The 24,229-nt window shown below is 38.5% G+C and overlaps 3 protein-coding genes across 7 annotated transcripts; 1 reads left to right on the top strand and 2 right to left on the bottom strand.

The window, feature by feature from the left end:
• Nucleotides 1–846: 846 nt before the first annotated feature.
• Nucleotides 847–14,668, top strand: zc3h7a (zinc finger CCCH-type containing 7A). Of its 2 annotated transcripts, none has more exons than XM_039824013.1 (23): nucleotides 847–1,006; nucleotides 2,124–2,223; nucleotides 3,400–3,439; nucleotides 3,626–3,829; nucleotides 5,481–5,639; nucleotides 6,447–6,527; nucleotides 6,762–6,815; nucleotides 6,903–6,942; nucleotides 7,038–7,378; nucleotides 7,461–7,713; nucleotides 7,850–7,878; nucleotides 7,987–8,131; nucleotides 8,297–8,455; nucleotides 8,815–9,020; nucleotides 9,558–9,658; nucleotides 9,791–9,972; nucleotides 10,088–10,161; nucleotides 12,414–12,547; nucleotides 12,667–12,772; nucleotides 12,881–12,989; nucleotides 13,104–13,237; nucleotides 13,674–13,837; nucleotides 13,939–14,668. In XM_039824013.1, the coding sequence occupies exons 2-23, from the start codon at nucleotides 2,156–2,158 to the stop codon at nucleotides 14,126–14,128; spliced, it is 2,973 nt and encodes a 990-aa protein (XP_039679947.1). In that variant the 5' UTR covers nucleotides 847–1,006; nucleotides 2,124–2,155; the 3' UTR covers nucleotides 14,129–14,668. The 2 variants fall into 2 exon arrangements, with proteins under 2 accessions (XP_039679947.1, XP_039679946.1); XM_039824012.1 differs by having other exon boundaries at nucleotides 848–1,006; nucleotides 12,411–12,547.
• Nucleotides 9,903–17,393, bottom strand: rmi2 (RecQ mediated genome instability 2). Of its 2 annotated transcripts, XR_005641811.1 has the most exons (3): nucleotides 16,996–17,393; nucleotides 15,428–15,720; nucleotides 9,903–10,019 (listed from the first exon to the last, which is right to left on the bottom strand). XR_005641811.1 is itself a non-coding variant. In XM_039824014.1 (2 exons), the coding sequence occupies exons 1-2, from the start codon at nucleotides 17,282–17,284 to the stop codon at nucleotides 15,569–15,571; spliced, it is 441 nt and encodes a 146-aa protein (XP_039679948.1). In that variant the 5' UTR covers nucleotides 17,285–17,393; the 3' UTR covers nucleotides 14,669–15,568. The 2 variants fall into 2 exon arrangements, 1 of the variants encoding a protein (XP_039679948.1); XM_039824014.1 differs by lacking the exon at nucleotides 9,903–10,019 and having other exon boundaries at nucleotides 14,669–15,720.
• Nucleotides 17,394–18,436: 1,043 nt separating this feature from the next.
• On the bottom strand, nucleotides 18,437–22,962 carry ubfd1 (ubiquitin family domain containing 1). 3 transcript variants are annotated; one of them, XM_039824010.1, is made up of 8 exons: nucleotides 22,944–22,962; nucleotides 22,710–22,741; nucleotides 21,053–21,325; nucleotides 20,745–20,953; nucleotides 20,598–20,663; nucleotides 20,339–20,444; nucleotides 20,156–20,238; nucleotides 18,437–18,850 (listed from the first exon to the last, which is right to left on the bottom strand). In XM_039824010.1, the coding sequence occupies exons 2-8, from the start codon at nucleotides 22,723–22,725 to the stop codon at nucleotides 18,740–18,742; spliced, it is 864 nt and encodes a 287-aa protein (XP_039679944.1). In that variant the 5' UTR covers nucleotides 22,726–22,741; nucleotides 22,944–22,962; the 3' UTR covers nucleotides 18,437–18,739. The 3 variants fall into 3 exon arrangements, with proteins under 3 accessions (XP_039679944.1, XP_039679943.1, XP_039679945.1); XM_039824009.1 differs by lacking the exon at nucleotides 22,944–22,962 and having other exon boundaries at nucleotides 22,710–22,822; XM_039824011.1 differs by lacking the exons at nucleotides 22,710–22,741; nucleotides 22,944–22,962 and adding an exon at nucleotides 21,711–22,222.
• Between the last annotated feature and the right edge of the window lie 1,267 nt (nucleotides 22,963–24,229).

Genomic DNA, 24,229 nt, shown 5'->3' with positions numbered 1-24,229 from the left:
CACAGAGACCTAATGTGTTGATTAAACAAAAGACAAAATAACCAAGAACTCTCCGAGGAATATTTGCAGCAAGGAGAGTTGAGGGTGAGAGGAATTTCCATTGCTTCAGGATTAACAGTCTGAACTGTGATGTGTGTTTTAGATTTGAAGGGTTGGAAACAGCAACGGTGCAGGCAACAGCGTCTTGGCAGCATACCGGTATTAGCAAAAGGCCTGAAGGATTGACAATGTTAGACTTAAGATGGAGTCCTCTTGTCTGTATGGATTTTCAATATAAATATATTGGCAAAACAAAGTCAGGAAATCAGTCATATGTGCAATTCCTAAAATACTATATTACATTATTTTTGACTTGATATGCTTCTTCAATAAAAAATGCATGACTTTCAGCTCCATTCCCTTGATGTGCAGTTCTCTGTCATTTGCCTGAAGAAAAAGCCATTACTTGTACACTCACTCACTGGCTAGTTTTGTTTGCAGATAATGTGGCTCAAAATAAAGACATTTGATCCACACATCCAAACAGTTGTCAGTGAGCCATTACCGACAAGGAAATGATCCACATTAGCATATAAAATGTAAAAAATAAACAACAATTTGCTGGTAATATGGATATATAAATCACACATTAAATTAAATTAATTAGTATAAAAAACAACAGCTATGTATTTAATTTAATGTGTGATTTATATAGCCATATCATGTATTATGATATTTATTATTAATATTATTATATACTTATTGGTTTATTGATCCATGCTTGTTGAAGTTGCATTGCTATTTTCTATGTGAAATGTTGCAGTGTCCTTCCACTGTCTGCCGGGGGCAGCACTGCGCTGGTGTCCATGTTCGCTCTCCCTCGAGTCAAAGTAGAAGAAGAAGCAGCAAAGGGCGGCCTTCAGCGATACAGCACATCTAGCCAAGTTATTTTAGCTAGAACGAGAAATCACTTTCCCTCCTTTTAGATAACCGACGTAAGGGTTGTTTGGAATAAAGATCCATTCATGTAAGTATGAACAGCAGGCATTGTTGGTTAATTAATGTGCTATTTACCAGGTCTCAGGCGGGAGCTAAACATCTACGGCTCGCTATTGTTTGCGTTGGGGGAACTAACGTTAGTTCAACTTGGGCATGCCTATGCTTTGTTAGGTTCAGTGTACTTCCTAGAAACTTAGTCTGGTAACGCCATGTAACGTTAGCTGGTTAGGCCGATGTGTTTCCAGCACCGGAGAACACTGTTGCGTTCCATCTGTTCAGATTTGTTGGCAGCGCTGAAACTATGTAGGCTACACATTGCTATCCTTTGCTAGCAGATGATGATCGCTAACTACAAGTCTACTCTCGGCGGTTCCTCGACCGGGGGTAACACACGTGCGCTAAATGCCATGCGTCCAATATCGGACAGCCCCTGTACGAGGTGCTTCCTCACTCGTGAAAACTTGACTCTAAATGATGTCTTTGTCCACAGTGAACCCGTCGTCTTGTAACGCTCCTATACACAAACATGTTCCTAGAATAAAGTGAATGTTTGCTTTGCTGACCGAAACTGGACAGGAGCACCCTTCTAAAGCCTTTTACCAGCTTCCTGTCTCTTCCTGTAACCCAGATGCTGATTTGATTAGCAACTAGTTTAGAAGAAACGTAAAGTAAAAAACTATCATGTATATTAGCTATGGTTGAACAGGGTTGACAGGTTGGCGGTATTATGCGATGTTACAGCACATCTTCATATCTAAACCATGTTAATAACACGATGAATGGCTGTCAGTAACGTCATATGCTCCAATAAAAACTATTCGGGACGCCCAAGCTACATGTTTTATATTCCTAGCATGTGAAACGCTTGCATTTGTTTGAAAGCTGAAATATTAGGCAGGGCTGTCGAAATGATGTCCGATATTGGACCTTCTGCTTTCAGATGCTATGTTTAAACCGTTTTCCCGAGCCAGCAAATTTACCTTTTATCGTCCACAGCTTTTCAGTTTAAGGTTGATTTTAAACTGAGCTGTTTTGGTAACGTTATCAGCTCGCAAGCTAACAAAAATGTTTGTTAGCTTTGATTTCCGGAACTACACGTGAAAATCGTATTCTATTATTATTTAAATTTTTTTTTTTAATTTCAGGTGCTGACAGAGGAGTGGATATTAATACAAACATGTCTGGAGCATGTCAGGACAGAAGGAGTCGCTGGCAGGAGATTCAGAAAGGCCTACAGTTCATCCAGTAAGTGTCATGGTTTAGATCACTGGTTGTTAAAGTTGGAGCGTAACTGAATTTTACTAATGGAATACTTCAATACTTCACCCTAATGAGTAAGAAGACGTGTGTAATGTTCTGATCCTATGTTTGACACTTCCTGATGTTGCCATGCCCACTAGTATTTTATTTTGTTTTGTCATCCTATCTTGGAAATATTGCAGAGGATAACCAGATGAAGACTCTTACAAGCTACAAGTATTCGTCCGCCTGTGTTTGTGGGTCCTTTTTAAATGAAAAATTGTGGGTACTTCTGTAGACTGCATGATGCAACAATGATTTGTCAGCTTTGCGTTATGCATTGTTGTTCAGATCAGATGGGTGTCAGTGTGACAGCTGATTACTGGCTTCACGTTAGTTTTGTTTTTAATGTGGGATGTTCTCCTGATCTGAGCTTTGTATTCATGCATCAGGCAGACTTGCAGTATGCCCATATTGTTTTTAGAGCTACGCCAGGCAGCGCCATGTTGCATTTTCATCTAATCTGGCAAAGCCTTTTATTTGTAAAACAAAAGTGATACTTAAAATACTACTCTGCTCGTCATCGCTGTGCAGTCAAACTTGAATCTTAATGTCACGATGTGTTAAGTAGTCTGAGACTGATACTCTGGAAAGGTGCCTTTAAATTCCAGACAGCAGCTGACCTGGAAAGCAGCATTACCAAAAAACCTCCCAATCAATGATTATTGCAAAATGCTCCATGACATTTAATAACGCAGCCTTTATTTATATAGCTAGTTTCAAGTGAAACAATTCATCTGCCCAATTTTACAATGCACCAAATGATTAAGAACTGTTGCTGATATTAATCTCGGCCGTACCTTTAGTTCTGTGTCAGCATGCAGATGTGTATTATTGTACCCTTTTGTACAAAAATCGTGACAGATCCGTATCAATGTCTTTGAACCATTTTGAGAGATCTAGAGTGTATACAGCCTCATTTACTCGAAGAGTAAAATGTGAAGGATGACCAAATGATCAATCAACGTTACTTGCAGTCCTACTTTGTACTGAATGAAACATTATGAGCTCTGAATACAATTGGACTCTTAACCACCACTGTTACTTCTCACTCCAATGTATTTTCTTCTTGTTCTGCTGACACTTTAAAGGTCTGTAACGTGAACTCCCTTTTGCTTTTAGATCAACCCTTCCATTTCCTGGAAGTCAAGAGCAGTATGAGGTAAGCTCTGTAATTTTTGATACGCTCCAATTTTGTATAAACATTTGTATAGAGCTGAACTGATTTAGGGATAATGACAGGCTCACATGAAAATGAAAAAAATAAAAAATAACGGGGCCTGAATGAAAGGACAAATCGGCTGCACCATGTATATTTTGTACTGATCTGGTTCTCTTAATATTTCAGGTGTTCATTAAGGATCTCGTGTGGAATCTTTTTGGAGAAGGAAATGATGTGTTTAAAGAAGGGGAGTGGACAAAATCCATCGAGATGTACACCGAAGCCTTGAGTATAGCAGAGTATGCTGACTCGGAAGATATCTGTGTTCCAACACGATTGCTGGAAAAGCTGTATGCAAATCGAGCTGCCGCGTACCTAAACATTGTTCCGGTAAGTAGGCGGTGACCATCACACTTGAGTCTCGCTTCAGTTTCCATCACAATCACTTTGAAGTCCCTTTTCATTTTGACTCTACCAAATAGTTTTTTCTGCATTTAAATAGTACAATTAAAGTCCAAAATACAACAAGCAGTTTTGGTCTCATAATAGTTTGCTATTTATTAATAGGACCTTCACATTTTTCGTTAAACATTTATTTGTCTTACTTCATTTCACACACTTAGCATCATAGTAAGACCAAAAAGAGGATCTTTTCTTCACCAGCATTACTTTTTGAGCTTGCTAACTGTTCATATGAAAGCACAAGACAATACTTCAGAGGTTGTAGAGAGAATGGCAGGGAAGGTGCATGAGGCATATTGAAGTTTTTAACTAGTGGGGTAGGGCTGACCTCTTTAATTAATGTTTGTGCTGAGTGCGGGCAACTTCATTGAGTGGGAACATAATGCAGCCGGGCGCAGTCACTTCCTGGAGTTTCGCTGGTTGCCTGGCAACCCTATGGTGACAAGACTCCATGACAAAGACCTAACAATCTTCCCATCTAACTCTGGTGAAGAAAGCAAATGCACTTCCCAAAATGTCAAAGTAAGATTTTAAAATAAAACAAATTGTTGCTGTTAACTGGTGTTTACATTCACTTACTTACTTCATTTACTAGCCTCTTATTACACAGAATTTAGGATTGTAATCTGAAATCGGTTGCAATAAGCCTAGTTTGACAACATGATGAGATGCTTTGAGGTCCCATGAGGTGCACAATAATTTGGTTGTCATTAGGGCTGGGCAATATATCTATTATATCTATCGTGTTATGAGACTAGATATCGTCTTAGATTTTGGATATCGTAATATCGTGATATGACATAAGTGTTGTCTTTTCCTGGTTTTAAAGGCTGCATTACAGTAGAGTGATGTACTTTTCTAGCTGTTCTATTATTTGCCTTTTCCCCACTTAAACATTATGTCCACATTACTGATGATTATTTATCTAAAATCTAAGTGTGAAGATATTTCGTTAAAGCATCTAGAGTATCGCCGCAATATTGATATCGAGGTATTTGGTCAAGAATGTGATGTCTGATTTTCTCCTGATCGCCCAGCCCTAGTTGTCATGCAAAACTGGATCATTAAAAAAATGCATTAATAAAGTTTGATGAATGGATGATATTTATGAATTCATCAAATAATGATCCACCTGAAGGGTGTGAGTTGCATGCACGACGAAATGACTTGTGCTACACTCATGATACCTGTACTATAATACTAATTCAACGTCATGGGATGCACAGTGACGCCTTACACGTTCTGCTAGACTTCCTTTCTAGACAGAACAGTCACTTTGAACGCTGTTTTTCCGAAATCTAAGAATCAGTTGAGAAACTCAGGATCCACTTAGAAAATCCCCATTTGGGAATGATTGATGCTTTCAGAGCAAAATTCAGTTCCTCTTTCCTGTCAGTGTTTGTCATGTTACAACACTACTTACTCTACTTTCTTCAGGGAAACCACACCCATACCTGACTCAGTTCACTGAACACATAAAGTCAATTTATGATCAAACTGCAGTTTCTATGTTCTCTGTTCACTACAGCACAGTGGTTAAATATGGCTTTCCTAACTCTGGGACATATCTTGTTTTTAGGGACTGTATGACCAAGCATTAGAAGACTGTGAAAAGGCTCTCCAGTTGAATGAGGGGAACTACAAAGCGCTGTACAGAAAAGCTAAATCCTTAAAGGAGATGGGGAGACATCAAGAGGCCTATGAGGCTGTTGCCAAATGCTCTCTAGCAGTGCCTCAGGTAAGTTCTAACATCTGCGTGTTGTATGTTGACTATTCACATGTGCAGGAGATCCACTCACTTTTGTCTCTGCAAATTTGACAAAAAATTAAGCAAATTGAAATGCTGACCAGGCTGCCTGAAGGAACACAACGCCCAGTGGAGTCTTGATGTTTCTGGCGTGTTGCCTGACACTCAGTTCATTGTTGTGTGAGTGTTCATATTTGTGTGACTGTTGGTGCGCTATCTTCAGTTTAAATTGAGACATTTTCAGGCAAATTTAAGTAAAACTGATGTCAGTCCAACTTCAGTGTAATAAGCAGCCACATTTAATTTAAGGTTTAAGAGGCTTTTCTGCACTGGTTAATACTAAAATATAAACTTTTTTTATTTATTTTTATTTTTTTACAAAAATACACACTGAATTATACTATATATGCACACTTTATGATACTATATATAGAGAGGAGTATCATCCTTGATACAGTATGTTGTCGCAGGAACGATAAGATTTAGACGACCTCTCTTCATCTCCAATATGATAAAATACTGCCGTTCCAAAGGCAACCAACAACTGCACTTTAGGGGTGTGTTGAACCTTTTTAAAAGGTTGCTGAAATGCATGCACAGTGACCGGAGTCTTGATTCATAAAAGCAAGTTTCACAATATGTATGTGCAAAATAAAATCCTTGCTGTTGAAAAAGAAAAAAATTGTTTTGATACAATATATTAAGGAAAGCAGAAAAAAAATAAAATGCCTTTGATAAAACGATCAAAGGCAGTGATTGTGTTTGGATAAACACTGTCAATTTGTATTGTTTCCCCAGGATACCAGTGTCACACAGCTGACTCAGGACCTTGCCAAAATTTTGGGATTGAAAATCCGTAAAGCTTATGTAAGGAGTAAGGTACGTGTGTCTCAGGAACCATCTCATACCGTCGTGAGACTTGGCTTATTTACTGAAAAAAATTGAGTTGGAAGTCCCCCCAACCAACCCCTTTTTTTATAATATACATGTTATAGTCTGACTCTCAGATTTATGGCTTTTGTTAAATTTTGACCGTTTTTGCACATACATAGAGGGCTGTCCTACTATAAAAAGAACAGTCATGTTTTAATGAAGCTAATTCTGTTTTAACAGCCTGCCTTGAATGTTTTGAGAGGATCAAATTATCAGGATGCATCATGTGACAAGGTAACGATCTAAAATGTATATGACAAAATATATATATATCTATACTCACCTATAATGCATTGTTTAATACATTTCTTCTGCATTCAGTTTTCCCATGGCTCTCCTTCAGTTGAAGATATAGAAATTGGTAAGTTTAATGCTTAATAAAGCTTTGATTTGTTAATTTTAAAGGGTAAGGGAAAAAAATTTACTCCTCATATTTTCTCCCTGATGTGTTTTTAGAAGTGCCTCAGCTAACCCAGGATAGCAGTGTTTTGGCTCTTGCCCCAGCTCCAAGCCAAGCTCCAGTGGCCGTGCACCCGGCTCTAAATGAAGCAGTGGTGGATGAACTTCTTCCTAAAAACTGTATCTCGTCTGTATCCCTGTCTGAGCCGCCAGGCTTCGAGTCCGTTTCCAAGCCTGTATCTGTATCCACGTCGGTCCCCCTTCCCGTGCCCACATTTGTTAATGGGTGCAGAACCAGTAAGCCTTGTATGATGCTTGAAAGTCAAGATTTTGACCCAGACATCATTGGGGACGACCTAGATGATCTACTGGACCAAGCTGGCCCGGAGTCAGCCATGGTTAGTGAACGGCTACGGCGATGTGACAGTGTGTCGATATCCAAGCTCAAGTGTGACTCTTGTTTTGTCTCTTCCTTTTTAGGTTATACCCACAATGAAGGGGCCTCTCCCTCTGCCAACCAGTATTGCCTCGGGCAGTTCCATGTCGAGTTCATTCCTGATGCCATCTCACATCAACCCATTTCTCCACAACAGTACCCAGCAGTGCACCGTAACTCTGCCCCCGCTGTATCACAAGTCGGGGTCAAGTACGTATTTTGGTATGGACACTTTTGACGCCCTCCCCCCACCACTGGACTCCCTGGATAGTCTCACCATGAACGACTATAAAACAGGTAGGCTACTTTGTTACCTGGCCCGCTTAATCACAGGGCTTTACTTTGTTTCAAATAATACAGTCGCTCAGTATCAATACGTGAATATCAGCTGACCAGTAAGTTACTCTTTTTCTCCCCTCTGTTAAACGGACAGATTATGCTCAGAATCCATTCATGCCACAGGTAATTGTTTTGTATTCATTATTGCCAGCCTAGATATTGTTACAGGCTTTTACTTTGTCATAATTCCTATTTCATCTTTTTTTTTCTTCTTTTTTCTTTTTTAACCAGCTGAACAATAATGAAACTCCAATGGGAATGGCTGTGGGTATGCCTGAAGTGAAGGGTCTTCCTGCTGCTGTAGACTTAGCAAAGAACCCCTTAGCTGAAACGCATGAATTCAAACAAGCGTGCTCGGTCTGCTACGTTAAAACTGGTGAGGAGTGTGTGTGTGTGTGTGTGTGTGTGTGTGTGTGTGTGTGTGTGTGTGTGTGTGTGTGTGTGTGTGTGTGTGTGTGTGTGTGTGTGTGTGTGTGTGTGTGTGTGTGTGTGTGTGTGTGTGTGTGTGAATTAATCTGTTTATCTATTTGTGTATCCACAGGACCCGGTGTGTTGGATTACACACTTCATACAGAAGAGCATAAATGCAGAAAGGACGCTTTACTTGGCCGAATCAAACATTCGCCAGACAAATCGTGGAAGCTCATTCGGCCCAGACCAACAAAAACCCAATATGTTGGACCTTATTACATTTGCAAAGGTAACATTTATATATGTGTAAATGTCCTCGCTTTCCTGCTTTTGCCTTTTTTATATTACTTTTTTTTTTTTTTTTTTTTTTTTTACCTACAAATTCCAATAGTTTGATTTTTCCTGGAGAGAAAAAAAAAATAATAGATGGCTGTTTTTTTTGTAATACAGATTGGTTAAAAAATTAAAGTTCCCTAAGCATGACAACATTTTCTCCATTACTTCCTCTTTGGTTTATATTTCCCTACCTACCCTTATGTGTTAGGGCTTCTTACACTTAGTTTGTGGTACTTTTTCCACTTTGCTATTGCACACACAAGTCGTGTGTGGATAACTGCTGATACAAAAATGTTACATGTGCTGTTTCAGAGGTGGCTATTGGAAAAGAGTGCCTGTACCCTGGCCACTGCACATTTGCATACTGCCAGGAAGAGATTGATGTTTGGACGCTGGAGCGGAAAGGGTTCATCTCCAGAGAGCTACTCTTCGATCCTTATGGGCCCAACTCCAACATCAGGTTGACTGTCCCCAAGATCTTACAGGAGCATCATGGGATATTCATGTTTCTCTGTGGAGTGAGTATTTATTTAATTTCAAAACTAATGACCTCAGAGTGTTGTGTTGGTGTGCATTTCATTGATAACAATAACTATATAGTGCTGCCGCTGCTGGAACCTGATGTTGTCAATGACGCCCATTGGCAGCATTGGTTTTTTTTAATTTTTTTTTATTCCAGTGTGAGGAGAAGAAGAAAAAATTGCTTGTCTCATTGTAAATGGATATTTACCTCCCAAAGATTTTCTTACATTTATACATATGTACATTTATAGTCACTGGTTTCACTTTACCCAGAGCAAAATTGAAATAGAAGGCCAATAAATACAAAAATGTTAATGTGATTAATGCAATGCTGTGCTTTTCATTGGAGCTTAATTGTTTGCTTCTGTTGTTCTTTCTTGCTTTCTGTGGTGCTCATTAGTAGCTGGTATACTTTGATCTATTGTTAGTTTTAGAGTGATATTTAGTGGAATATTCTTATTTTGTAGCAAATGTAGTCATTGCTGTAGTAAATCTGCTGTTTTTATAGAATATTAAAAACCTTAAATTTGCAGGTGTGCTTTGACCATAAACCCAGAATAATCAGCAAAACCAACAAAGATGACTCATCACTTTGCTCTCATCCAGTGACCAAGCATGACTTTGAGGATCATAAGTAAGTCACCATCATTTAGCTTATGAATTTATAGTTTGTAAGTTATCTACCAAAGCACACAGGACCTTGTGCAAATATATGAGGGAATAAGAGCAGGATAAATTAAACGTGTGGACATTGTCTGTCTCTTAGGTGCCTGGTCCACATTTTGAAGGAGAACACAGTCCGTTATTCCAAAATCCGACCGCTGAGTCCTCAGTGCCAGCTGGATCTTTGTCGCCATGAAGTGCGCTACGGCTGCGTAAGAGAGGACGACTGCTTCTACGCCCACAGCCTCATCGAGCTGAAGGTCTGGATGATGCAGCACGAGCTAGGTAAGCTTTTTTTAAAGGACTCTCCCAAGGGCTGGGTGGCTTTGTACCTAGGAACACAGAATTTAATTATTTCCCCTTTATTTGTATACTTTTTTTTTTTTTGTTAATCATATAGGTATCACTCATGAAAGTATTGTCCAAGAGGCAAAGAAGTTTTGGAATGCAACAGCGTCGTTGCAGGGAGCCCAGGTAAGCCCAACATGAGGACTCTCATGTGTCTCATGTTTGCTTGCTGCTAGCATGTCCTAATTTCTTGTCGCTCTGAGGTTACCTTCAATTGGCTTTGACTTCAGTAATATATATTTTTCCACTGACATCTGATTAAATTAAATATAGTGTTGTCCATTAAACATTTGTTGGTGGCATTTTGTGTTTTTCTAATAGGATTTGTAGAAATGTCTGATTATATACATTTATCAATGTTTCCTGGGATTTGATTTTGCCTGGGTTAAAACAAAATCACTTAACCCTCGTGTTGTCCTTCCGGCTCAAAATTGAAATTTATTTTAAACGCTTTTGTCTCTTTGACGTTTTTTTTTTCTCTCAACATTTTTGTAGCGTTTTTCAACGTTTCCTGCGCTTTTTTTCCCACTACCACCAGTAGTAACAACAATTTATTATCACAATTTTTTCATTTTTGTAAATTATGGTCAATAAACCTCCTGTAGCCTATATGAAATTATATCTAACTTTTGAGTTAAAAAAGCAGAAATTGAATTATTATGAATATATGAATTATTTTTACTAATTAAGATCAGAGGATGTTAACGGATAAACAGACTGTCAAAGTGAAGTCAGAATAATGATATAAAATTAAATAACACCCAAAATTCAATAAAAGTAGTGGACTGATCCCTAAATTTGACTTGTGAAGAGCGTTTCATTTATTTATTTATTTTATTTATATATTTATTTGATAGGGACAATGCTCATTAATCAACAGACAAGTTACTTGCTGTAAACAAGCCAGAGTTAGCTACAAGTGCTAGTTTCCATCTGTTGTCCCTAGCCAGGTCTTAACAGGCACCCTAAAATACAAAAGTCAATGCAAATACACCATCAATTTAATAAACACAGTAGCAATGTAATAAATACAGCAAGCATTTTAAAACAATATGAATATACCCTCAAACAGACAATATATTGCTCAGCTCATCTAATCCTCAACTTAATTACAGTATAAAAAAAGAAAATGATAATAAAATAAAAGCAAAATATGTTCATGGGTTTAAGTATTTGGTGTATGATTACAATTGTAATTGTCCCTAATCCAAGATTTAAGATGTTTTTTAAAAGAGGAGAGACTATTACACTCCCTTAACTCATTGGGCAGACTATTCCAAAAAATTGTAGCTCTGACAGAAAAGGCTGTGCTTCCAATCCTACTTTTTCTAAATTGAACTATGCAGTCCACTCTGGTGGTTGCTCTGGTTACTCTATTGCCCTTATCTTTCTGTTTTATAAAGTGGCACAGTGGTGGTGGGGCAAGCCCACGGAGTACCTTAAAGACAAGACGGGCGTCAGCAAAGTTTCTGAAGTTTTCAAAGCTAAACATGTGTTTTTTAATTATGTGACAATGATGATAGCTATTGCCCTTACGGTCCAATGTCTTTAATGCTTGTTTATAAAGTGACTCCAATGGTTGCAATGTTGTTTTATTGGCTTGCGACCAGCTAGTTAAACAGTAAGCAAAATGTGAGAAGATCATCGCATGCAAGAAGAGCTTTGCGGCCTTCATTGGTAGGTATGATCTTATGTGCTTAATTTGCCAGGTTAAATTTAACAATATTGGCAACCTTTTTTGTATGCTTTTTAAATGAGAGTTGTGAGTCTAGGATGATTCCCAGATATTTAAAGTCAGATACCACTCTAACCTTCTTCAACTTCTTCTCATGGAACCTTCTGTGTTGCTTTTGGGCAATTTGCTTGAAAGAAACCCAAATGTTCTGATATAGAAACTTTGAAAACGGGTCAAATTTGACAGGAGGTTAGAGCTGGGCAATATATCGATATCGTGATAGGAGACTAGATATCTTCTTATTTGGGATATTGTCATATTGTAAAATGGCATAAGTTTTCTTTTCCTGGTTTTAAAAGCTGCATTACAGTAAAGTGATGTCATTTTCTGAACTTACCAGACTGTTGTAACTGTTCTATTATTTGCCTTTACCCACTTACTCATTATATCTACATTACTGATGATTATTTATCAAAAATGTCATTGTGTGAATGTTGTGAATGCACCAATAGTCAACACTGCAATATCGTTGCGGTATCGATAGAGGTATTTGGTCAAAAATATCGTGATATTTGATTTTGTCCATATCGCCCAGCCCTACAGGAGGGTTATTAGTGTATATTCTGGCTAAATCTTCTAGTTGTCTCACTGTTGCTTTGTGTTAATCAAAGATTTTAACCAGTCCTTCATATTTCATCAGCAGCTTTCCAGTGCACAGAGAAGGTTCGGGCCTCCAAATCTGAAGATGATGTTTGTTTGTGGCCAGTGTTGGAGAAATGGCCAACTAAGTGAAGCTGACAAAAACAAGAAGTATTGCTCAGCCAAGGCGAGACACACGTGAGTACTAGTACTAGTAAGTCTTCAACACGTGACCTGTAGACCGGAGGTCAATTGATAAGTGAACCGGTGCCATCCAATACCTCGCCACACACTCAGTCTCTGTCTTTCTGTCTCAGATGGGCAAAAGACAGGCGTGTGGTGCTTGTAAGTTCCCATGAAAGGAAAAAGTGGACAACAGTTAGACCACTTCCAACCAAAAAACCCATCCCATCTCAATTTGAGGTACGTGCCAAACATTTTTCTGCTCCGTGGTCATTTGTTCTGTGCGTTTCTGAATGAAACTAAATCTCCTGCAATGGTCGCCACGTTATTTTTTTTTTCCTTTTTTAGATTTGCATGCACGTGACAGCTGGCAAAAAGTGTCAGTACATTGGGAATTGCACATTTGCCCACAGTGTAGAAGAAAGAGACCTTTGGACCTACATGAAGGAAAACAACAGTGAGTTTTGTCGGGGAGATGGGCTCTCTTAACTTAACTAATTTCATTAGAACTTAATTGGTGTGTGTGTGAGATGCACCAACAGTAATCACTCGTTTTTATCCCCTTGTTTAGTTCCAGATATGGATCAGCTTTATGAGCAGTGGCTGCAGTCCCAGAAGCCTGGCTGGGGCGAGGAGACCTCCAATAACTCTGTCAGGGAGAATGGCAAACAGATCCACATGCCAACAGACTACGCTGAAGAAGTGGTGAGTTTAAAAGCCCAGCAAACATGACCCACTGTTTTTATCTGGTGACACACACACCGACTCCTAAGCAGCGGTGGTGTATTGCTTTTTTGTGGTAGCTAATCATTTAGTAGTGGGAATCTGTGGATTAGCTTTGAATTAGGGCTGGGCAGTATATCGATCTAAAATCGTCTAAGATTTGGGATATCGCAACATGGCGTAAGTGCTGTCTTTTTCTGGTTTTAATGGCTGCAACAGCAAAGTAATTCCATTTTCTGAACTTGCCAGACCTTTCCAGGCTGGTCTCCCTAGGTCTTAACCCTACAATATCGTCTTAATATCGTGATGTTTGATTTTCTTCAATTTTTCTTCATCGCCCAGCCCTACTTTGAATGATTAACGAATGGGTGGTAATAAGTCATTTGTTTACATGGTATGGCTCAATGTGTTTTCGCAGGCTGGGAATCACTGTTGGCTGTGTGGTAAAAACTGCAACAGTGAGAAGCAGTGGCAGCAGCATATTACTTCAGAAAAACACAAAGACAGAGTTTTCAACTCTGAGGATGATCAGAACTGCTGGCAGTATCGGTTTCCCACAGGAACTTTCAAAGTTTGTGAGAGGTAAGATTATTATTAGGCACGGAACACACTAGGTCTCTGGTTACCAGACTGAGTCCAGTGGTTTTTGACGGTTGACCTTTTTTAATTTTGTGTTCTGATAGGTTCCTCAAAGGCACATGCACAGAGGATGAGTTGTGTAAGCTGGCACATGGGGAGCAGGAACTAAAAGAGTGGATGGAGCGCAGGGAATTCCTTTTGATGAAACTTGCCAAAGCCAGAAAAGACCATCTTATAGCACCAAATGACAATGACTTTGGAAAATACAGTTTTCTGCTTAAAGACATTATATAATGATGTGACGACAATATTCATGATGTGATGACAATATTCATGCTCAGTTGCAAATAATGCAGTATTCAAACAGTCTAGAGTCAGGTGATCCTCGAGGGCCTCCTAGGTGCACAGGAAACTGCCTGATCACAGCATGATTTTAAAGAGCGGGTTCAGGACCGGCCCTCTGATTGGTGGCTGGATTACTCTCATCTGAACTACAGAAGTGTTATTGTTAACAACTAAATGAGTGGGAGATACTTGTAAGCTTTGCTATGCCCCATTCATTAGAATATCTGAAAATGGTGCTGAAAATAGCATGCGTGAACCTTGATCAGAGATGTGTTCAGATACTGTTGACAAAGTAATTTCGTCTCATAAGCAGTTTGTATATGTTAATGACCTTTACTTTAAATATGTTTTAAGTATGGAATACTTAAATTGAGAGTTCAGTTGACACTCTTATTTTAAATTGGTCAGCATAGGTCATTTTCCCTTTCCATTTATCTAATATGTTACCAGTGTAACAGGCACCACACCAAATAAAGCTTCTTTTCTTAATCTGTGTTCAACTGCTGTTTTATTAATTACACATCTGGAACCAGTAACCAGTGGGGGCAAATATTCAGATCTTCTAGGTAATTTAAAGTAGTAATACCAAACTGTAGACATATATCATTACAAGTAAAAGTCCTGTTCAGGAGTAGCGTTCAGGAACCGGTATCGAAATCACGTTACTGGTATCGGTGCCAGTATCAAGCATTTTTTTAGCGATACCCAGCCCCAAGTATAAGGATAAAGTACAATGAAATGGAAATACTCTAGTACAGTACAAGTAACTAAATTGTACTTGAGTAAATTCACTTTGTTACATTCCACTACAGTCGGTCACAGGCAGAAATGAACTTGGATGACATTTTTGCAATGTGATTTCATTGTTTTCTGCTGAAATCAAGATGGAGTTTAATATTTTGTTCTTGAAAAACAGGTTTTAACAACCATCTTAATTTGTTACTCTTGTTACAGTATGCATAAAGATCTATATGTTTATAGTAGAGAAAAGTAGGTGGAGTACATGAAAATCTAAGTCATCTTTATTTAATATTTGTATAACCAGCTTATATCTACGCTAAATGAATGCCAAATTATACGCTTCCTACATTAAGTTAACGAGCCAAGATGCCCCCTTATCTGGATGTCATTTTTCTCCCTGAGCAGATCATTTTTAGAGGCAATAAGAGGCCTGCAGCTCTACTTCTTCTCTATAAGACTCACTGCATAAATACTGTATCCATACTGTATGTCAGTCTTACATAATACCTTCCAGTCAGAATCCGCTGTTCAGTCCTGTGAGGTAGTTTTTTCCATTTGTCAAGAATCATTAGAAGGGTCCACTTGGATATGACAGCAGCAGGTCATCCTGCCGCCAGCGAGGCGATGTTTGCACCAACAGTTTTGCATTCAGGCCAGCACCTGCTGCAGGTCCTCCACCTCCAGCTTCCACATCTGCCGGTGATGCGCGGCGAGCTCAGAGAGGTCTGCCATCTTCACTGCACGGATGACTGGCTCCGGGGAGACAGCCTGGATGACACCCATCACCATGACATATTTGCCTGTAAAAACAGCAGCAGGTGGCCAATTGTTCAGTGACAACAGATTCAAGGAAACAAGGACGGTGATGTGGGGAGACGTGGCTGGTTTTCAGATAGATACATTCATGTGGACTCATTGTTTTTAAGATTACTGATCCTGCTTTAAGCACACAATTTGCAAATATCATGTCTGGGTGTGGTAGACTTCCATATAGATCTAACAGGAATCATAAATTGAATTCTCAAACAAACACTGGTCTGATCACTAAATAGTAAGATAAACCATAAAGAATTTGTATCGGTTAAAAACATTAAAATTAATCAAAATCTAATGCATCACATTTTAAGCTTATAAATGTGCAGTGTTATTCCATCCATAAGGCCCAACAGACCTTTCTCACAGCAGACGATTTTGCTTGTTTAGCGGAGGTGTAAGATGAACGATGGCTGCGTTCTAAATCCAGATCTGGATGACAGATCACATTTTTTATTTTTTTAAACAAAGTTTCACAAATAAATTTAATATAGAATTGTATACATATTTTAGACTCCATTTTCAACTGGTCCAAGTACAGATTTTATCTAGACCTGGATTCCTCTCGCTTTACAAGATCTGGACAGAGGAAAAGCAGTGAAGTCGTTTACATTAACAGTGTTTTGCACTTGGGCAAAAAGAGAGAATTCAAGCTCCTATTGACACCCCATTTTTTTGACACAGGCCCGCTATACACAAAAAACTTACTTGTTATGTCAGTTGATATTTTAGAGCTGCAACATAAGTCGATTAATCAATTGGTATGGATAGAAAAATAAACTATTTTGATAATGATAGTCATTTTCCAAGAAAACAATGCCAGATATTCTCTGCTTCCAGCTTATTTTTTAAGCCTTTCTATTTTGTTTTATTAGAAATTGAACTTCTTTGAGGTTTGGGATTGTTGGTTAGACAAAACATTACATTCGAACGTGACCTTTGTATTTGGTTTTTCTCAATCTATGCCTGGTGTATTTGTGTAGAAAAGTGAGGTATACGTGCAGTTTAGTGTCCCAAATTCCCCATAAAATGTCCTTAATTATGAACCTGCTAAACTACCTGTGCTACCCTAACCCTACCCCTAACATTAACCTGTCTCAAATAAGACCCTCATCATTTGGCACACTCCGTTTTTGGAAAATAATTTGTGACACTAAACTGCACGTAAGCCGAAAAGTGAAACCCATATAACGTTATACCACACCTGAAACATACAACTGTCTTTAATCTGACTTATTGATCAAATCAGAAACCAACTTTACCTTGAGACAAACATGGTTTCCCTTTGGGAATGTTGTTGACGCCTTGAACAGCAAAGGTTCCCGTCTCATCCATCAGCAGCACGGTGTTTCTGTCCAGCTGGACCTCCAGTACGGTCCCCTGCATCCACACTAGAGAGACCAGCAGAAGGCGGCCCCTGCCCAGCTTGATAACACACCCATCCCCGATGTCGGCCGTCCCGCGGCTCTCTGCCGTCCTCAGCTGACCGGACAATATTTTAACCGGCGGTGGGCGTTTCCTCTCTACGGTTGTTGTCGCCATTTTGTACATTACCAACTGCTACCGTTTAACGGTGGCCCAAGGACGGAAAAGTCTGCATTACCCGCGTCGGGGTCTCTCTCTGCTCCCGCCACTAATGTTATACTGGAAGTTGTGGGCGTGTTTTACGCATGGTTCTACGGAAGCAATACATTCACTTCCGGTCTATCATCCTTCAGAGTAAAAGCATTCTCTCGGTCTCTGACATAGACTGTATATCTGACTGTCAGCCATACACCGTGGAGTTGCCCACCTTTTTGAGAATCATTTTGTGAATGATACAGGATTTTTTTTTGATAAGTTGTGCATTAAGAATCACACACACTGGCCGTTGTAGTGTAGGAAGGTCAGGCTTATAAACATTTTTTTTGTTTTACTTCCTACAGTTCCGTCTATCATTTTTCAACCTTTGCCATATATGACATGTAAATTCAACGTTAACAACCGTTACAACCCATGGCTTTACATTTTGATTTTGACTTAAATACAATAATTTTTATTAAAATTTGTTTTTGTCAACTCCATGTGTTTAGAGAAATAGGAACATATTTAACTGTTGTGTTATTGGTTAATTACCATCAGTCTGCAGCTTGTGATACAGGATTTTTTACTTACCCCAGTAATCAACAGGGAAATAGGAAAGTGTATATGCTTAATATGCTTCTTTTCTTTTTTCTTTTAAACTATTATCATTTTCTCAGTTTAGAGGTGTTCTGCTGAAAAACATTTAATGTGGTGTATATGGAAACAGTTCTAAGGTCTGAGACTAAGATAAAGCATTTTGCCCATCATACTAAAAGCTATGTTTAATATTAGCCAAACACCACACATCACATCACAGCAGGATTGGAAGGCCCTTTAAATAGAGAGAAACCCTGCAGGAAAATACTACTTGGGTAACAACAACCCTTTAAAAGGCCAATGTTAAAGTCCTGGGGTGGCCAAGTCCAGACCTCAATCTAATCCACTATTTGTGGGAGGACCTGCTGCTGTTCACTCAAAGACCCCATACTACTAGAGTTTGAGCAGTTTTGCAAAGAGACTGGGAAGACCTGCACTGTTCAAATGTGCAAAACTTTGGTCTCTAACAAAGTAAATCAAAAAAAGAAATGTTGACGTTTGGGAGGATACAACACTGAACACAGACAGACATCAATGCCCTAGTGCATTCATTTAATTAAATAAGTTTTATTTCTTTAAGAATAACTGAAGAAAAGTGTTAGCAATTTCTGTACAATTGTTTCATCATTTTCCCTTGGATTTGCTGAAAACCTTGAATGATCAACAGGGCTGAGAAATGTGCTGCCACATAGTGCACTTTTAGCCTAAAAACAATATGATTAGTCCACAGGCATCCGTCCGTTTCCTTCGAATGAATTCCAAGAAGTTCTTTAAGCCTCACAGTTGACTCCAGTTTCATTTTTCATTGGCTCCTCCTCTTAATCCCAGTTCAAAAAAAGAGGCACATTAGAAATACTGCCATTTTCCAAGGACTGTGTCTTTGATTGCATCGACAAACTGGACAGGCACCCAGTAGACCCAATATTGAGATGCTTCTGTTGGACCCAACTGAAAAGCCTACGAAAGTGGGAAAAAAATGGTAAGCACGTTTAATGATTTGACAGATGCTCAACATATTCTAAAAACAAAACTGTAAATACAAACAAATCAAACATTCAAAGACCTGATAGCTGTGCGTAATATACTGCCTCTAATAACACCTTTCAATTAAAAAGACAAATTCCTTTGCAGTATATTACAGCCCACATAATCACTCCAAAAGCCATTCTGAAATGCAAAAAAAAATAATGAATTACTTCATACCTCCTTCTTTTCAATTTTGAAAAGTTAAAGTAAACACCTCCTGTTTTAGAGGAAAAGCTCCTCTTCCATCTACTCCTCCTCATACTGTACATTATCAACTCCTCAGTGATGCAGGAACATGCTTTGAGCAAATAGCTGGCCATCAAATTTCATTCTAGAGCCAAAACATTACAACACAAATCAATGTAATTGGAATTCCACTATTCTGCGCTTGGACTATATCGGTCCAGTGTACGTACCGTGACCATGAAAGACAGCTGAACTGTGCAGGAATAAACTCCCACACGTTTATTTGGCTCCACGGCCCGATTTCTCTAATTTATATGTTTAGTCAGTGTGAGGTGGTAGAAAACCTCAACAACAAGGAAGCAAGGAAATATGGAAAGGATCTCACATTTTAAATTTCATGATCAACCTTTTTTGCATAAATGCACTTGACATTGACATGACGTCCACAGCATTATACTGTCAGCTTTTATTACATTTGAAGTTATCAGATTACTTTCTGGTCTTGTTTACATCCCATTCATCAAAACATCAAGTTCAAAAATTATTATTCAGCTGACAGAATCATCAACTGAGCTTCACTACATTTCTCCTTAACCTTATAGTATTTCTGCGGTTATAATGACACTTTATTTTGTTCTCTTAAAGATATCTCTGGGATTTCCATTTCACTGACAAAGAAGACACAGCTTCCTTTAGAGAGAAACGTTAATCTAGAGAAAGCGCTGACATTTCCCGCTCCACGGCAGAGCCCAAAACAGCAAACGACGAGCCCCATCACTCTGATGCACACATACTACAGCGACACTGCTCAACCTGCACTATTCACTCAAAAAAAACACCTTTAATAGACAAAAATAACCAAACTAAACATTTCATACCACAACAAACATATCGAGTCTGTTCTTTAGCTGTTCCCTATAGACCTAACCTTATTATTTTGCTTAGTTACATGACCCATCTGCACACTTGTGTCCACCTCGGAGCATTTGGCATTACAACTTTTCATAAAACAGATAAGTCTGACATGCAAGTAGCAGCAAGAACACTCACCATCATGTGATAGTCCTCATGGCCTTCGATGGGTTCAGACACTACGTTTTTAATGGAGCCCATTGGGACTTTCTCCGTTCTCTCTGTAGAAATGAACACACACAAAAATGAAGACATTTTTAATACTCAGTATCTTTGTGTTGCAGTGAATTTAGCAAAAAATAAGGCCGACTGTAATCCTACCCTTTGTTCCGATCCACAGCTGATCCTGCTCCAGTTTGAATGTGAGTCTAACTTTTCCTCCGGACTTGTTAAACATTCCGGATAAAGGCACCGTTGGTAATCGTTCCTGTTAGCGAGAGAAAAAAGTGAGTCCTCGTGCCTGGTATTAAAAATCATATAGTTAACATACATCTGTGAAAACAGCTTTGAACTGCTGTGGCAGTCAACACAAGACAAACAAAAACAGGGACTGACCTCCCTTCATCTGATCTTATCTTACCTTTGTTCCTTTAATAGATGGCATTATGTCATCTGGTTTACCTTTGTCCAAAACTTTTCTGTGTTGCTGAAATAACAGTGCCAGGTTAATATCACAAAACTCCATAAATATTTTTACTCTACTTTGCAAGAATGCCATTAATCTTACCTTTTGACTGCATAAAGGCTCTTTCTTGTTTTCTTCGGCCTTAACTTCCTGCTGAACAGCCTCTTTGGGTGTATTCACAGCTAATACATCATTTATTGTAGATCCTACCACCATTATTTTTGCACCATTTGTAATCTTTATTTCACGTAGCGTCTTGTCCTCTGGAAGCAATCCTTTGTACATCACTTTCTGCATTGCAGGTGGAAGACCTAGGAATACATAGGGGAGCATTTATTTTTAAGCTTTGCTCTTCACTCTAGACAGCCTCTTTCACTTTGAATTGAAGGTGAACTACTGTGTGTTATTACCAGTGAGTGAGTGGATCCGCTCTTTTAGTTGGGCTCCGGTGTTGTCAACAGGAATTTTCAGATCATATTTATTCTTGTTCCAGATAATCTTCAAGTCCACCATCTCCTGTTCACCGTCTGCGTTGTCCCCATTGCTAATACTAGAGTCCTGAGTTGTGGCGTCTCCCGCATCTGTGTATGACGTAGTTTCTGTGTCAACTTTTTCAGCATCCTCACAGAGTGGCTCGGCTTCTTTTGGCTTTGCCTCGGTTTCCATTATGACTTCTTCACTTCCTGGAAGAGCATGAAAACATTGATTTGGATCCATTCAATGAAATTCAGTGCAAAGTTGTTAGTTCTCAAAATAGTATGTCCCACATTTTCCAACATAGATGCAGAAATTCCTAAATACAAGACTAATATCCGTGTTTGTAGGAATCCTATCTGTTCTTTCTTTTGTTTAGCAATCACATTAAAATACAGCCAAATTAAGTCAAGGCTGAATTTAAATTGTGAAACTGAAACTTATGCCAGACTAAGTAATGACACACACACACACACACACACACACACACACACTCACACACAAAAACACGTGTGCTACAACTTTTCAGTTCCTCACGTTCCATGAATTCACCCCTTTAACTGAAATACAATGATTTCTTATATTGGTACTCACAAGTGTTTTCTGCAGCGTTTTATACTGGAGGTGGACCACCTTCTCAGAAATAATAACCAAGTCCACTGCCATATTTAACAATGAATACTCTTTTATGAAACAAAACATTAGAGCAGAAATCCTATTTCACACAGCAAATGCCAATATTTAATGACTGTGGCTAATGAACAAATATTAAACTGATCAGGAGACAATATGTGTCTGGACCTGGATGGCACACCAAACACAATTACAATTCTCATGGTTCTCTTTCGACGCAAAAAATAAATTACATTTGTTTCATAAGCATTCCCCCATATACCTTCACACACAATAACTAACGCATGTAAATGTAACTATAAGTTAACGGTTTAAAAGTATGTAATAAAGTCTAGTTTCGCTTTTTTCCTCCCCCGTTTTTCTAGCTCTTTCCATGGACGGCTGACTGAAAAAAATGTTTTTATCAAGGCAGCATTTCTTGTGTGTTGAGCGAAAGAATAAATAAAAGCGAACCACGTCTAATCCTAAAACAGACATGGTTCTTGAATGGAAATACTTACTCGCAAAACATTGTATGTTGTAGCTAGCTAGCTAAGACGGTTGGCCTTAACGTTAATGTTAAACTGGTCACGTTAACGTAACAAACTGTTTGTTGGCATCGTTACTTCGTCGTTAAAATTCATAACCTAGCTAGCTAACCATATTTAGTTAGCTCCTTTACAGCAAAAGTAAACCAATTAAAACATAACTGTGGTTAAATCTTCTAACATTAACTTGAGTCATCCACAAATCTAGCTAAATTTGACTGCTGTTAGCAATCGTTAACGTTAGCTAGCTACAACACTGGTGGACGTTTAACGTTAAATTATAACGTTACGGAGAGACGTACATTTACATTACACTGCATTAATGGCGTCATATATTAACATGTAAATTCCAAACATATGATATCCCACTAACAGTGTTTAGGTTCAATGTAAAGATGTGAAAGAAACACTGCTGTATTTGCTCAATACCCACCATCCTGGGTCGCCATGATGATTGTGTACAATCTGTTGTAGGTTGAGGCAAAGAGAGTACCGTTACAGAGAGCAGGATGAGTCTGATATTCAGGAAGCAAAAGTCCACTACAACGAAAGTCGTGTTCAAGCCATTGACTGTAAATATTAAGGTTCAAGCGCAAATTTACGTGTGACAACGCTGCAAACAGAAGACAAACCATGGCATAACATGTAACGTTATAGCTATACTTACCGTTACAACGTTAAAACATTTGTAGTTTCAGTTAGCCGGTGGACAGGAAGACAGAGTGGGAAGAAAGTTGTTTTTTTACTAATGCAGTTGTCTTTATGATTAAACAAATAGTGTCTCAATATAATGTGGTCAAATCAATTAAGTCTGGCGCAAAACAAAGATTTTCGTTATAAGAATTGAAAACATGAACTGTGTAATGTACATAGATGGTAATGTAGCAACGTACGGGATTTGTTTTGGCAAACACGGAAGTGAGTCGTAGTGAATCCTCTCGCTTTGCTAAACTTCTTTGTTGTTGTGGCAGCAAGTGCAGAGTTTTTGGAGCAATGGCAGACACAGAGAGGTGGCAGTTTACTCAATGGCTATTGGTTGAGTTTTTCTTCTTTCTTCATGTTGTATGACGTTTCGGATTTAAAATGATGCATTATCGCCAGCTATTGGATTATACGAAACATCTCCATCTCTATGTGACAAAATAAAATGTAACCCCCTTCCCTCAAGCCTACTTCAAATTCACTGGAGGGCTACTTTTTCTTCTTCTTACATTACAATAATAAGAGAAATAGTTTCACTTACCCAGGCCTATATGATTCATGTAGTAGGCTATGTGCAGAACAAACCGGCTCTCTTTTTGTATAAACTTAATTATAAGAATCTGATCATTGTGCCAGAAAAATGGGGACAAATAGACCAAAAAGAATGATATAATATGCAGGTTGAACAATTTCAGATTCGTTAATGGACTCATAACTTCTCATCTCTTATACCACTTATTATACTTTACTGTTAATTTGGCATGCTTTTCCTTATTGCTCTTTTATGATCATTGAATTCACCATTGTTTTATGAGTCTCTTCTCATGGGAACTGCAGGCATGTGGTTATAATTACAGTTTTTGAATGAGTTAGTATAAGCTTGGTCATGGAATTTCCATTACCAGTCAACAAATGAGACTGAAATTAATTTAATAATAAAAATACATGGGAAATGACATCACTTATATGTGGTTTAATTAATTGTGAAGCACGTCAACAGTGCAATAGAAATAATGTTTCTTAACATTATACCCTGTGCAATAAACACAAACAGTGGCGGATGAAGTATACTCAGATCTTCGACTTAAGTAAAAGGAGCAATACCACAGTGTAGCAATATAAGTAAGAATACAAACATTTTAGTATCAAAATACACTTAAATTAGCTATACCAAAAGTAAAAGTATACTTTACGCAGAATGACCCATTTCAAAATAATTTTGAATTATAGCCTTTTTATTGATGTATTAAT

This window comes from Perca fluviatilis, chromosome 15 (genome assembly GCF_010015445.1).
Source record: "Perca fluviatilis chromosome 15, GENO_Pfluv_1.0, whole genome shotgun sequence".
Taxonomy (NCBI): Eukaryota; Metazoa; Chordata; class Actinopteri; order Perciformes; family Percidae; genus Perca; species Perca fluviatilis.
Note: the sequence above shows the minus strand (reverse complement) of the source record. Positions and strands in the feature narration are given on the sequence as shown.

What these genes read in the sequence shown, in the direction of transcription:
- rmi2 (XM_039824014.1), bottom strand. Translation starts at nt 17,284, where the DNA reads ATGTACAAAATGGCGACAACAACCGTAGAGAGGAAACGCCCACCGCCG. An exon ending in GAAACCATGTTTGTCTCAAG is followed by an intron (nt 15,721 to 16,995) that starts GTAAAGTTGGTT and finishes CTGTTTTTACAG; the next exon opens with GCAAATATGTCATGGTGATG.
- zc3h7a (XM_039824012.1), top strand. Translation starts at nt 2,156, where the DNA reads ATGTCTGGAGCATGTCAGGACAGAAGGAGTCGCTGGCAGGAGATTCAG. An exon ending in AGTTGAAGATATAGAAATTG is followed by an intron (nt 6,943 to 7,037) that starts GTAAGTTTAATG and finishes ATGTGTTTTTAG; the next exon opens with AAGTGCCTCAGCTAACCCAG. An exon ending in CATGACTTTGAGGATCATAA is followed by an intron (nt 9,659 to 9,790) that starts GTAAGTCACCAT and finishes TCTGTCTCTTAG; the next exon opens with GTGCCTGGTCCACATTTTGA.
- ubfd1 (XM_039824010.1), bottom strand. An exon ending in AGCCTTTATGCAGTCAAAAG is followed by an intron (nt 20,664 to 20,744) that starts GTAAGATTAATG and finishes CTGTTATTTCAG; the next exon opens with CAACACAGAAAAGTTTTGGA. An exon ending in CATCTATTAAAGGAACAAAG is followed by an intron (nt 20,445 to 20,597) that starts GTAAGATAAGAT and finishes TCTCGCTAACAG; the next exon opens with GAACGATTACCAACGGTGCC.